The sequence below is a fragment of the Palaemon carinicauda genome, chromosome 1 (genome assembly GCF_036898095.1).
Source record: "Palaemon carinicauda isolate YSFRI2023 chromosome 1, ASM3689809v2, whole genome shotgun sequence".
Taxonomy (NCBI): Eukaryota; Metazoa; Arthropoda; class Malacostraca; order Decapoda; family Palaemonidae; genus Palaemon; species Palaemon carinicauda.
Genome location: NC_090725.1, coordinates 264338953 through 264354202, shown reverse-complemented (window position 1 = coordinate 264354202; position 15250 = coordinate 264338953). Strand labels below are relative to the sequence as shown.

Below are 15250 nucleotides of genomic sequence, written 5' to 3'. Positions count from 1 at the left end.
TTTTTAAATTTCGGGTGTGTTTTAAAAATCGAGTATTGTTGACTTCTTTTTGTTTTACTTTTGGCTGTGATTAGATCAGCTGTCATCTAGCTGCCGCTCTTGAGTGTGTACGAATACACTAACAAAGTATCGTTTATACCATTTCTTAACTTATTCAAACCGTCTACAGTATACAGTTGATATTACATAAGCACCAATGTGTTATAACCTATCAAATTTTTTTGTTTATTACATTTAAACCCCCCTCCATCTCTCTCTCTCTCTCTCTCTCTACCTATCTCTCTCTCTCCCTCTCTACCTCTACCTCTCTCTCTACCTCTACCTCTCTACCTCTACCTCTCTGTGGGCTACTTTTCACTACCTCCCATTCCTTACCTCTCTCTATCTCTCTAACAAATGATATCTTTGTTGCTCCTCAAAGTTTCATTTATATTGAAAATCAATCATGATTCAATTTTCCTTACTTTCTCCAATCTCGCACCATCGGTCACATCGCGGTATTTTTGATATTTCCGGAAAATCCGCGATATATGTATATACATGGGTTATGAAAAAAATCCGCGAAGTGGTGAATCCGCGATGGTCGAACCGCGAAGTAGCGAGGGTTCACTGTATGTACAATCGTTTCGTTTGCATGGAAGGGTCTTTACTTCCTATTATCATTATCAATATTATCTTTATTTTTATTATTTTCATGATTATTATCATTATTATTATTTTAAATATTATTACTATTATTATCATTATTATTACTAACTGATCTTCAAGCAGAATGCTATAAACCCAGGGCTTCAACAGGGAAAATAGCCATGTGAGGAAAGAAAAATAAATTATATGAGAAGTAATGAACAATAAAATAATTATTTTAAGAAAAGAAACGATATTAAAACATCTTGCATATATAAACTATAGAAATAGACTTATGCCAGCCTGATCAACATAAAAACATCTGTTGCATGTTTGAACTTTTGAAGTTCAACGAATTCAAATATCAAATTAGGAAGATCATTCCACAATTTGATCACAGCTGGATTAAAACTTTTAGAATATTGTTCAGTGTTGAGCCTACTGATAGAGAAGGCACGACTGTTACAATTAACTGCATACCTAGTATTATGAAGAGGATGGTACTGTCTGGGAAGAATGGTCAGAATTATGAAAAATCTTATGCAACATTCATAATGAACTACTTGAATGACGGTGCCAGACATTAATATCTAGATTAGGAATAAGAAAACTAATTGACAGTAAGTTCCTGTCCAACAAATTAAGATGAGAATCAGCCGCTGAAGACCAGCCAAAACTTTACTCAAAACCATGTAGAATGAAAGAATTAAAACGCTTCTTTCAAATAGATTGATCATCGAAAATCTTAAGACTTGATCAATAAGCGGAAAAATATGTATTTTATCTAATTGTTGAGTGGGAACTTGTTGTTTCAGGAAAGTCTCCCAATAACATTTACGCAAGGATCAGCTGGGGAGGAAAAGGAGCGCTATCACTCGAGGCACAAACCCCCTATGAGGTAGTTCACATACCTCCACTCTAAATGTAAAAACCTGTACTCTATCCAGGAGCCTGAAAACCACGAGTGAAATAAAAGTAATTTGAGGGCCTATTTTAGCTTTATCAGGTCTAAAGCTATCTCCCTCTCAGGCTTCGGCCACACTGAGCATGACTAGCGGCAAGGTTACTGGGAAGAGGTTCCAGCGGCAAATTGAAAACTAGAGGTATCGTATGTGGGTTGCAACATTGGAGGCACGAGAAGCCTCCAACTGCTGCAGCTGCCACCAAGCTATGCTTCATGTTTTAAAAACCGTGGCGGTTTCGAGCGTCTTCAGTCAAGATTACACCATTTTTCATCAGTTCCTGAAGGGGTACGCGTTCAGTTGTTCGTTTCCAGCCATGGCTTGAAGGGATAAGCGTTCAGTTGTTCGTTTCCAGCCATGGCTAATAAAAAATTTATTGGAGAGGTGTTTTGGAGTAAAAATAAATTAAATAAATGGAAGATATGACAATCAACTACAAATGAGTGGTAATAAAATAGCGGGTAGGCCTACGCCTTTTTGTGCTTTGCAACGTATTTAATTTCTTATATATAAATATACCTGTATATATATATATATATATATATATATATATATATATATATATATATATATATATATATATATATATATATATATTATATACTGTACTTATGAGTCCCATCCAGCCAGTTACCGTGACCTTTTCTGCAGACAATCCCTTAGGACCTGAGGTTCTAGGGGAGGGAATGGTATCCCTATGGGGGAGCCAAACTTAGGCTTCCTTATAAAGGGATTTTGACGAAGGAAAAATCTATTTCTGGGCGAGAGACCTGTTCCGCCCAGTGAAATGGGTTATATACCTTAGAAATGGTGCTAAAAGGTGCATTTCACTGGGCGGCACAGGAGGAGCCCAGAAAAGGAATTGTCTACAGAGTGGAGAGGGTCTGAAATCGTTCAGAACCTAGAGAAAAGAAGGGGGAAAATAGGATAAAACCCACTTATATTTGGGTAGGTCCCGGCAAGAGACTGCACTGAGAAGCACAGAGTATGCTGGAAGTATTGTACTGTACAACCGTACATCCCAGCCACTGTTTTTAAGATATGAAATACCAAAGAAAGAGTAGTCTGGCTATTCGGCTGTATTAGGTCGACTGCCGGCACGGGGCCGGCAGCCGGGGGAAGGGGTGCTTGTCTATGGAAGCCCCAGGAGCGTCGCCGGCAAGCCGGAGGCTGGTCCGGCGGGGTGAATCCATCTAAGGCTACACACTGAGCAGCAGAGAGGTAGGAGACACCTATAAGGGCGACCGCCGGCACGGCGGCGGGGTCGCCGGCAGGGCGGTGGCCTCCGGCAGCCGGCAGGCTGTCGGCGCTGGCGAACCTAGCTGGGTACATAAGATGGAGGGAGTCTGAGATGTCGGCGGCAGTGGCGGCAAGGGACGGCGGCCCCCGGCAGCCGGCAGGCTGTCGCCTTAGGTAATCCTCAGATAGGAACATCCTATGAAGTAGGAAGGTCACATGGGGTGCCGGCGGCTAGCGCCGGCAGGCGTAGTCGTCAGAGGACCGGCACCAAGATAGAAGAGAGAAAGATAAGGAGGGATGGGGAAGGGTAATGTCCGATACCCGACCGGCTTTCCTCCGGAAGGAGTGCTCTCATGATAGGAGGGGATATGCCTATCATCCGGCGGCAGATGGCTGGATACCTATGGTAATCCAAGGGAGGATCAGAGGACACTCAAAAAGGGGAGAGGGTGATCTTCCGCCGGCAGGCCGGCCGCCGATACTACCCAATAGTTCGACTATGAGGGGGAAGTGTAGCAGAGCGGCCAGCCAAGCAGAAAAGCACAGTTTAACCTACAACTCTTCCCAAGGGAGGAATTGTAGGACAGCGGACAGGGGTGTGAAGGCAAGCCAACACAAAGGGATAGAGTTGGGGTAGGGGTTTGAGGGAGAAGAAGGGGTCACAACCCTAAAGCTTCCAAGGGGTGGGGGGAATCTGTTAAGGCGGGTTTACACGGCCAAACAGCTCGCCGAGCCTGGTTGTAGAACGACTCGAAGAGCTTTCAGACAGTACATCGAACCTCAGTGTGCCTCGTGCTAAAACAACGTCAACATGTCTCTCGACCAGGACGATTTGATAGCCATTGCTTTAGCAGTGGCACTAAGAAAGAAAAAAAGATCACAGTAGATGAAGGATTGGCTACTAAAGAGAGAAATTTTCACACACCAACTTGCTTGTTGCTTTAAAATTAGTTCTTTCAATATTTCATGCAGAGCCGCTATTCCTTTGTATCTGGCTACTTTATTGGAATAGTCTTTTGATTTAACTTTCCATAAAGCTGGATGAGCCCGATATGCATGTATGAAATCAAGTACGACTTCCTTCTCATTCTTGCTTTCATAAACGGGCCAAACGGCAGCCATTATTCATTTCTTTGATGATGTTTCCTCTAGCAGGTTTGAATAACAACTGAGGTTCGATGCTCGACACCCGTTCACACCGTTCGTCAAACGATGTAGCTTCGCCCACAAAAGTCAAAATGAGCCTGACTTTCATTTAGCCGTTCGACGAGCGCGCTCGACAACCAAATAGCCCGTTTACACGCTCGAACATCAATTCAAATATAGGGTTGTCGAACCAGGCTCGACGAGCTGTTCGCCCGTGTAAACCCCGCTTTAGATGCTACACTACCCAGGTAGGAGAGAAACGCTCTCCAACCCTAGGGTAGGCTAGCTCAGAGTAGGCACAGCACTGGTGTACTGTCCTAAAATATAATAAAACAGAATCCCCCAAAGCCTAACCTAAACCAGGAGAGTCTTCTCCTAGATTAGGGAGGGCTGGGAAGACATATCGCTAGGCCACAGGAGGAAGGGACGTGTCCCAACCAAGAGCAGTCTAGGGGGAAGGGCAGGGCCCTTCCACCTTCAGTCTCAGTCGATACCTAAAGGGAAATGCGTTCACTAAGGGTGGACTGGGATGAACGATAGGTACTCTGGGGTTCTGTCCGAGGTCCCCCCATATACTATGGTAGGGAAGAGAGAAGAACGATCTAGCCTAACCTACCCGAAAATTATTCCGGGTAAGGGGGCTAAGATATAGCAAAGCTACCCAGAGGGAAGTTACCCGAAGGTAACAGGGGAGATAAGGAAGCATACAAGGGCCCCAACGTTGGGTTAGGGGATGTGACATGGATGGACCAGGGACGGTTCCTTGTATGGTCCCTAGAAGGCGAAAGACATGTGCAACACGGAATCTTGTATATGTTTAAAAATGCCTATATCTTCATTAACATTAACACTAGGAACACTTATTATATCATGCAGAAGTAAACATGAACACTAGGCTGCGGCCTAGGCTAGGCTAAAAGTCTAGTATGGGGTCGGCTAACTAAGAGCGCCGAAGAATACCATCGGCATAATATAACTAATTCCTAGCAATGAAGACTAAATAACTAATGATATTTAATTAGTTATAAGGCCGGAAGGCTGTTCTGGCCAACTAAATAAAGCATGCGAGGCGAACAGCGGCGTCATAAAATGGCACTTCCGGGCAAGGCACAGCTCTGCCACAAAACACAAGATTTTAGCGTAAAAAATCGTTACTTTACGGCCAGAGCTTATTTACTCAACTTTCTAAAAGAAGGCGAGGCAGAAGGTTGAGACATGACGAAGGATGCACAAGATAATTGGCGATCACTGGGAAAAACAAACCAATGTTGGAAGCTACCAGAATAGGAATGAGGACGGACGTGACGTCACACAGTATGGCGGAAGGTTTGTTTACGTTGCGAGTACCGTAACAGTAACAAAGGAGGGTAACTTTGGAACGGCTCCTCAGTTACCTCGCCATCTTTCCCCCTCGAAGCGTAAGCGCTATGTGGGGTGCAGATAGCCATGTGGCGTGTTAATGCATGCGTCCCCTGTTGATATACGATATCCTAGAGGGAAACCTTTAGGGTACTCGCACCAGAAATTAGAATTCTGTGAAACCATTAGTTTAATTCTCTGGGAATATCTATTGTAGTCATAAATACCCAAAGGAAGCTACTGAAGGAACCTTCCATCAGGACGACATGGCTTGAGCCCAAAAATATGCGTCACACGAGGTCTCTTGCAATGATAAATGATTGAAGTGGGTTCGGACACGGTCTTGTGACCCCGAGACTGTACTGGTCTCTACAGCAAAAGATTATACACAGAATTTGTGCACACAATCCCATGCACTCAGCCTGAAATATGAAAAAGCCAGTTAGACTAAATCAAGTAAAATAAAAAACTCATCCATTCTAAAACGGGGGAAAATTATGTGTTGCCACGTGGTGTACCTGCACTCTTTACAAGAGAGACAGCCCTTGCCCTTCAATGCCAGTTACAGCTTGTTGCTGGTAAATTGCCATTGAATGGATATTTTACACCTTTAAACCTCGCCGTAACAGTCCCCAGGCTCGTCTTCTTCCCTCTCTCCAGCCGACAGGGCACTAAAACTCCTCGGTCCTTTGTTAGGTGGGAGTCTAGTTGGGGCCTGATCCAGAGATGTACAGTACAGATTGACTGACTAGGTCGGTCAGCCGGTCACAACAGCTGCCAGTGCACGAATTTGGCGAACTGGGTTCAACTTCCAAACAGGTGAGGGTCATTGGGCGTAGGGTAACACAGTTGAGGTGCCATATCGGGATTTTAGGGTAGGGCAATGTTACATTGTAAGAGTGAGTAGGAGGCAGGATTTGGAGCAAAATATGAAATCTTGCAGTTCTAAGGGAATATATATACATAATAATCCTACCTGTTTTGGCTTACTAAAAATTAATAATTTAAATGAGCAATTAGCAATGGGATGGTGCGATGGCCATACATCTTAAAATTAATCGGACCTGAATAGGTTCTGAGAAATAAAATAAGCTGCTTATTAGTCAGCAGTACTAACATTAGATTCAAAACCAGTGTTATAATATAACTTATTGGATGTCAAGGTAGGACAAGAGACACACGATGGTGGGGACGTGGTTTAATCGGTCCTCAGATACAGACTCACTCGGTTGCTCTCTGCAACCGGCACACTCACTTGGCGCCTGCCCGCCATGGGAAAACGTATCATACATGCAGGTACTCCATCATCCCCCCCCCCCCCCGAGATTAATACATGGGTATACATGGAGAGGCAATGATAAAAAATAATGCATGGATATACATGGATTAAATTGGGTGCATGTGCGAGAATAGGAAGACAGGTGCATAACTGTCAGTAAGGAAGACACAATGTGCAGGTACAGTAATACATATTCATAGAATAATATGAGAAGCAAAGGCAATAAAAAAAAAAATATATGCAGGTGCCGCTGTAATGTACAATGATCACATGTAGTCATCCATCCACGCAGGACTTCTAGTGCGCCGTGATGGGCGTGGCTCCCGTACTGCTTGTGGGCTGGGCGTAGGGTGACTGCCTGGTAGCTGCTCGGGCGTGGGCGTGACTGGATGCGTAGCAGGTGTGGCCCGCCCAGGCTGGGGCCCCGATGATGTGAGACACAGGTGCTTCCTGTTACGGAGGGAGAGGCGCCCGCTGCCATCCAGTTTGACTAGGTATTGTCGGTATGGGAGCGTTTCCGCCACGGTACCGGTGCGGTCCCACAGCTTAGTGGCCTGATTTTGCACTCGCACTTGGGATCCCGGGTTGATAGCTGGAAGCTTTCTGGATGGTCCGTTCCCGGTGAGGGCGGCACCACTGTCAGCCATCTGACGTTCTCTTTGCCGTAAGGTTGCCCCCCAGTGTTTGTCTACCGTGAGGTGCCAGCGGGCCGTAGGTACGCCGTCTCGGAGCTGCCTGCCCGCTGCCATCTGGGCGGGTGACTAATTTATTCCGCGGAGGGGGGTGTTGAGGTACTGCAACATAGCCATAGAGGACTTGTCCGTGTCGAGGGTGCCGCCGCTGCCCGTGTTCGCCATTATTATCCGCTTCCCGATCTTGACTGCGGCCTCTGCCCTGCCATTGGACTGCGGGTACTGGGCGGATGATAGACACACGAACACGCCCCATAACTTGAAAAATTCCCCCGTTTCCTCGCTTGCCAGATTGGTGCCACCGTCCATGGAGATTTGCTCCGGGCCCCCCACCTGGCGAAGTAGCGACGCAGCTGGGTCTTGATGTGGGAGGAGGAGGTTCCGTGGGGGAAGTGGGCCAGCTCCAGCCACCCTGTGAGCCTGTCTGCGTAGGCCATGTACGAGTGTCCGTCGTGCTGGAAAATATCTGCTACCGTCATCTGGAAGGGGTACTCTGGGGGCGGCGTGATGATGAGTTCCTCCGCGGCCTGGGATGGTGCGTGTACGTCGCATTCTTCACACGAGGATCGGTGATACACTGCGGGTCCCCCTCAAGTCCAGGCCAGTATACCGTCTGGCGCGCTCGTTGTTGCATCGAGTCCAGGCCTTGGTGCCCCGCGTGAAGGTTGGCAGCCACCTGCTGACGGAGAGGTTCCGGAATAACTAGGCGGACGTTGCCCTGTTCGAACGTGTATGTCACCAAGTCTTGGATAATGGCCAGCCTCTCCCTGACACCGTAGAAGGGCCGAAGGTACGCAACTTCTTGGGACTTTCTGTTGGCCCAGTCCCCGGCCAGGACCCTGGCCATGAGCAGCTGGTACACGGGGTCGCTGACAGCGGCGTGCCTAACTCTCGCCTCGTCCACGACACAGCTGTCATGCTCTACTGCTGCCAAGACGGCGGCCGCCATGGTGTCGGTGAGGTCTTCGTCGAGGTCCATGTCGTGGGCGCTGGGATCGGCTTTCAAGGCAGGGTATCAGGACAGGAAGTCTGCTGCGCTGTTACGCTTCCCCGGCAGATACTTGACCCTGAATCGGTACTGCAGAGTTCTCTCCTTCAGCCTGAAGAGGCGGGGGTTGGAGATTTCCGTGAGGGCCCGATCCCCCAGTAACTTGGTTAACGGGCGGTGGTCCGTCACAACGGTGAGGTTGGGGCACCCCAGCAAGAACAGCCTCGCCTTCTGGAGACACCAGGCTACCGCGAGGGCCTCCCCCTCCACGGCAGCGTAGCCAGCTTCGGCGACGGTGAGATGGCGGCTGCCGCATAGTGCCAGGCGCCACCCATCCGTGCAGCAAAAGGGCGTGTTGGCGGAGCTGCATGAACAATACTGTTGAAGGATCACAAACCCTATGCCTTCTTTGCTCCAGTCGGTGATCGCTGCTGTGGGGCGGCTCCTGTCGTAGTAGGCCAGTCCGTCCTTTGCTAATTGGCAGATCATGTCTTGGGCGTGATGAAATTTGGTGCCGAGTGCCTCGTCCCAGTACACTGCCTTCCCGGTTGGTTTTTTGAGGAGCTCCCTGAATGGGTTCATGATGGGGGCTGTCGCGAGGAAGGGCGCCAGCTGGTTGACGAATCCGTACCAAGCCCTTATGTCGGTGATAGAGGGCTGACGTGGCATCGGGAAGTTCTTGATGGCCGCCAAACGTTCCTCTGTTGGCTTGTAGGCCTCCCAGCCCAGGTTGAAGCCCATGAAGTCCACTTCCCTTCTTGTGAATTGGAATTTCTCCGGCTTAAGGGTAACGCCCTTGGCTGCGCATGTTTCGAGGAAGTCGTAGGCATGCCAGAAGGCCCCTTCAATGCTGTTGTCGTAGAGTAGGGTGTCGTCCACGCACATATATTTCCTCTGGATGTCCTGGATGGCGTCGTCGAATCGTCGAGTATACGCATCGCCAGCGGAGCAGTGCCCCATGGGTGTACGACGGTAACGATATCTCCCCTGGAGGGTAATGAATGTGGTTAAATCGCGACTTTCCTTGTCTAACTCCACTTGGTGGTATCCCCAGTACGCGTCCGCCACGGTCTTGAATGTGTGCTTAGGTACCCCGGACACCATGTCGAATGGGGTGGGGGTGTGGTGTGTCTCCCGTAGGCAAGATGCGTTGAGGCGCTGGTAGTCAACTGTACGGCGTGGCTGTCCTGACTTCTTGGCGACGACCACCATACGGGTGCACCATTCGGTTGGCTGCCCGGCAGGTACCGGTTCTATGACGCCACGGGCGACATCTTCTTCGAGCTGGGCCTTCACTTCCTCTTCCCAGTGTTTTGGCACTGATGCTGGGGTATGGCATGCTTAAGGCGTGGTTCCTGGGAGCAGGTGGGTATGATGCAGTTTCCCCTGCATCACTGGTAGTGGCTTCCTGGCTGTGTTGAATGTTGTCGTAGCGAAATGTTGCAGGAGCCAGGCTTCCAACCTGGCCGCATGTTCCTCCTGGGGCGGCAGGGGCACCTCGGCGGGTCGGGGTGGTACCTGGGCGGCCCGTCTGGCCGTGCCATCGAACAGGCTCACGTGTGCCACCGCGGGGGAGGGATGGGGGAACTCCTTGGGTACCAGCGTTAAGTCCCTGCAAGCGTCCAGCGACAGGAAGAGGTGCTTTGCCGACTGCACGAAGTACACGTCCTGCTCCGTGGTGCGACCTTGCAGGGTGACGTGGCACACGGCAGATCCAAGGCACTTCAGGGGAAGGTTTGCCACATCCCGCAAGCCAGCCCGGGGTGTAAGGGCTGCTGGGCGGACTTGGAGGTGCGATAGCAAGGAGGGCCCCGCCACACATACCTGTGCCCCGGTGTCCGCCACGGCGGTGACCGGCACACGTACTCCTGTGTCGTTGTGAACAACTGTCACCTCCACTACTGGGTGGCGGGCGAGGTTGGCACCCGCAACAAGCACAGTGCTAGACGTAGCACTAGACACGTCTGCCGGGGATCCTGTCGATTTTGCCTGTGACTTTCTGCAGCATCTGTAGTAATGGCCCTGCTTGTGGCACCCGTTGCATACGACGGATTTAGCGGGGCATGAGGCTCTGCCAGAGGCGTGGCGCCCACCGCAGTTCCCACAGGGAGGGGGTGGGGGACCCCTACCTGTGCCAGCGACGGTTGCACTCGGATGATCTGCCTCGGGTGTCTCGCTGCCAGCTGCACAAGCAGATTCCCTCCAGTTGCATTGGCGCTCAGCGGCGTTGACGCGGGCCGCCTCATAGGCACAGCAGCTGGCCCTAAGGGCGCTAACACTATTGATGTCATTGCTACACTGGTATACATGGCGACGCATAGCCTCATCACTTAAGCCCACCATTAACTTAGGTAATAACATATACTCAGCTAGATTGCACTGACATTGAGGGCACTGGAAATTGCAATCGGTGGCCTTTTGAGAACACTTTAAAAAATAATCACTGACACTTTCTCCTGGGCCTTGTACCGCATTAAAAAACTCCGACCATAGCACAGCACGGTTTGTAGATCGCAACACAATATCGCGAATAAAATCCATGGCTTCCGTAGCGGTGAGGTTACTCCATTCCTGTGAGGTGAATCTGGCGTCCAGCGCCCGTTGTAGAGGGGGTGTGCAGTATAGCCTGATGTGGTGGACGACCTCGTGGGGCGGTAGTCTGCACAGTTCGATCCAGCATTCCATCGACCTCCTCCAGGACCTGAATGCGGCGGGCTTCAGCTCAATTTCGCCCTTCTCCGGGGCTGCAGACGCGGGGGACACGAGGTCCAGGGGTAGCATGTGTCGTAAGCCGGTCACGGAGAACGTTGATCATCTGCTGCTGTGCTGCCATGGCTTGCCTGGCTTCTTGCAGGGCAGGGACGAGCCCACGGGGGACGACAGGGCGTGCGGCCCTTGGGGTGGACTGCACTGAGCGGCGCTGGAAGGTCATGGTGAGGGTCACGTTGGTCCTTGAGAATCACTGCGCCATATTGGATGTCAAGGTAGGACAAGAGACACACGATGTTGGGGACATGTGGTTTAATCGGTCCTCAGATACAGACTCACTCGGTTGCTCTCTGCAACCGGCACACTCACTTGGCGCCTGCCCGCCATGGGAAAACATATCATACATGCAGGTACTCCATCATAACTCAGCACACGTAGTTTAAGGAAAGAACCATAGTATGTTGGCGTAAGGCTTTTGTTTTGCGTTCCTACGCAGTGACGTCCCGAACATGGCGTCCGGTATTGTCAACGAGTTTAGTTGATTTAAAGCAGTCATCCCGATGTTTTGGTAAAGAAAACGAAAAGTGTGTGAGCAAATGTTTAAGGGGTAACTAGACCAAAATACTAAAGGAAAGAAGAAAATTGAAGATAAATTCTTCACAAGTAAATTTGCTATGGAGAATCACAACTAAAATCTTAAGAGTCATAAAGAGTTAAAGAAACTTTATCAATGGTGAGATCTGGATGTTGAGGAACCACAGTCCTCGACCAACTTATAGCCATACTTTGAGTTTTATTAGCTTTCAACTTCATGTCCTTATAATTTACATCATGGACTAATTTTAGCTAGACCTCTATTAATGGATTCAGCAACCCAAATCTACAATAAAGATATAGAATTGGTGCAAAGAGAGTAGCACCATTTGCATATGCAACAAGAATATGCAATAATGGGTAAAGAACACTATCCTGAAGAACACCAGATATCACATCCCTATACTTATTTTGGTGCCAATCAACAACAACTCTTGTGATCTATTACTTAAGGATTCAATACTAATGCTAAGAAAAGACCCGCCCACTCCAAGCTGTTTGAGGATGAAAACTGGGGAATCATAATGTGTATAATCATTCCGTTAACATTGAGGGTCTTTACTTATTATGGGTTCATGTTCTTTAAGGGGGAATTATAATGTTTATTATCATTCCGATTCAATGGAAAGGTCTTCACTTACTATGGGTTTAAGTTTGTTAAGGGCAATCATAATGTGTGTAATCATTCCGTTTGCATGTAAGAGTTTTTAAGGGGGAATTATAATGTTTTATAATCCTTCTGTTTGAATGGAAGGGGCTTTACTAAGCATGGACTCTAGTTCTTTAAGGAGGAATCGCAATATGTAGGGTACAATCTTTCCCTTTGCATGAAAGGGTCCTTTTGACTGGCCAGACAGTACAACATTGAATCCTTCTTTGTGGTTACTGCTCATTTTACTTTTGCCTACACATACGCTGAATAGTCTGGCCAATTCTTTATATATTCCTCTCTGTTTTCAAACACCTGACAACACTGAGATTACCAAACAATTCTTCCTCTCTTAAGGGGTTAACTACTGCAATATAATTGTTCAGTGGCTACTTTCCTTTTGATAAGGGTAGGAGAGACTCTTTAGCTATGATAACCAGCTCTTCTAGGAGGACACTCCAAAATCAAACTATTGTTCTATGGTCTTGGATAGCGCCTTAGCCTCTGTATCATGGTCTTTTACTGGCTTGGGTAGAGTTCTCTTGCTGAAGGGTACACTCTGGCACACTATTCTATATTGTTTCTCCTCCTCTTGTTTTTTTTTTTCAAGTTTTTGTTGTTTATATGTAATAGATTTGTTTTGATGTTGTTGTTCTTGAAATATCTTATTTGAGTTATTAATATCTTGTAAATTTCATATTTCCTTTCTTCACTGGTCTATTTTCCCTGTTGAGGTCCTCGGGCTTATAGATTCTGCTTTTCCAACTTGGGCTGTAGCTTATCAAGTAATATTAATAATAATAATAATAATAATAATAATAATAATAATAATGGTGGTGCTGGTGATATCATCTTTAGGGGGAATCGTAATATATTTTATTTTTACAATCGGTTTGTATGGTATGGTCTTTATCCGTAACTATTCTCGTATCGACACGATTTGTTTGCTGCATGATGCGTAGCAAATATCTTAAATATTTTGGACGTTATGTTCTGATAAATTGATGAGTTATTGTATATATCTTAAACTAAAAGGATAATACTTTCTCAGGGTAGGACACCTTTTATTAATGTCGATTCTGTGTTTATGTTTTCTAGTTTGTTAAGTTTCACTTTGTATAGGTTATAATAGACAGAACTACAGTAGCCAATCCTGGTAATAACACAATTAATATCAAGTTTCCTAGCAAAACATTCCTCCAGATATTTTAATAAGAGCAATGCTTGTGATGTGATTTTAGTCTCATTTTATCTCTCAATCTTATTTAACTGATATTCCATATAAGTTGTATAGCTATTCGGTTTAGACTTAATCAAACAGGTAGTTTGTAATATATATCTCAATTTATTTTCTTTAGATGATACGAGCTTTGAATTTTGAGCATGATATATATATATATATATATATATATATATATATATATATATATATATATATATATATATATATATATATATATATATATATATATATATATATATATACTGTACATTAAAATTGTATGGCTGCTATCTGTGACGTCATGTGGATTAGTTGGCTGACTAGAACGATATAAACTACGTTTGTTAGTTTTTATTCAGAAAATGTTAACATTTTAAGATAAACATTTCCTTCATAAATATGCTATAGTTAGATACCCTTATTGGCCAAAGTCAGTAAAGGGTTTTTCTGTCATTGTTTATTGACACATTTATGAAAACGGAACCATCGTTACAGTTCTAGGCCGACGTGGCTAACCAAAACAATCATCTGTCATACGGTGTTGCACTTACCTTTGGAAGAATTATTGCGGTGCCTTGAGACGAAACTATGATAGGGTCTTTCAAACAAATGAAGAAAGATGAAGAAGATGGTTAGTGTGCCTTATTCTTTATACTTTGTGGTGTATGGTTGATACAATTATCGTTTATGCTACCTTACTGTAGTCTACTGAATGTAACAGTACAGTTCTTTACCTGGTCTTACCGGTAGTGTTAACTAGATATTGTTTCAATTTGAGTTCATTCAAATTGTAGAATTCAATATGATTACGGATTTGTGAATCTTAACAAAGTTACGACCACAGGACCCCTAAAACCCTGTTATTAAGTTCCAACTGGGTCCCCACTAGCTACCGTAGTCAGGTTTTTTTTTCAAGTAGGCTATATGATGTTTTCACCCGTTTACTTTTCAGACATTGTTAGGCATGGTTAGATAAGAATTAGATGTACAGAGTTTAAAAATTACTCGACAGTTTATTTTTGTAATTTGTCAAAAACATTTAGTAAACATGATACTTTAATTTCTTGTCAAATACGTGAATCATATATCTTAACGGTTTTATTGTACAAGAACACTATGTTCCCCACAGGATTTTAAACAGTATATATCAATTAATGATTACGAGTTTATTTGGTATGATTAAATCTGAGGCGGTTGGTCAAAATAAAAAATGTTGCTTCGGGAGTTTTCTAAGTCCGGTTTTGATCCGCACCATGACACGGGTAGCTCCTGCTTCGTTTCCAAACTTTCCCTATAGATAGAGCCCGTGTCATCCCATGTTAAGTATCATTCATTTTTACAATTTAAGGCCGTCCCATCAATATACATTCTTACCTCTCTTAAGTTTGTAGTTGGTTGGGACACGTCCTTTACAATGGCATTTGATACTGCTGTAATAATTATCATGAATTGTTAGGCAGGGAAAAGGTTGTTATAATGCGTCGTTCACTGAAGCCACGGCCAAGTTACTTGATTGTAAAATTTCCCCCAAGCATTGCTTCCTAGGCTGGTGGCGTAAACCTGAACATTTATTGATGTTCGGACTTAAGTTTTCGCTAATCCTAACAATCTACATTCTTAACCGGTATATTAAGCCAGTGTCAAACAATTTACCCGAACTAACCTTTCGTTTCCGTGCGCTTGTAAGCCTGCTTTTGTTGGCCACGTGATTTAACAATTTTTATCTACCAACCCCTCGTGACCCAAGATTGACCTGAACCACGAGGTCGGCCTTTCCAACGCTA

The 15250-nt window shown here is 46.0% G+C and overlaps 2 protein-coding genes across 2 annotated transcripts in view; one reads left to right on the top strand and one right to left on the bottom strand.

Moving 5' to 3' along the window:
• The window catches only part of Ddx1 (ATP-dependent RNA helicase Ddx1), a 221241-nt gene that overhangs the window by 93497 nt on the left and 112494 nt on the right, over window positions 1–15250 (bottom strand). The window lies entirely within an intron of this gene.
• Window positions 13942–15250, top strand: part of LOC137645938 (coatomer subunit gamma-2-like) — a 42988-nt gene continuing 41679 nt past the window's right edge. The window contains exon 1 of the mRNA XM_068379008.1: window positions 13942–14097. Within this exon, the coding sequence (XP_068235109.1) occupies window positions 14055–14097 (43 nt within the window). The 5' untranslated portion in view covers window positions 13942–14054. The remainder of the gene's footprint in view (window positions 14098–15250) is intronic.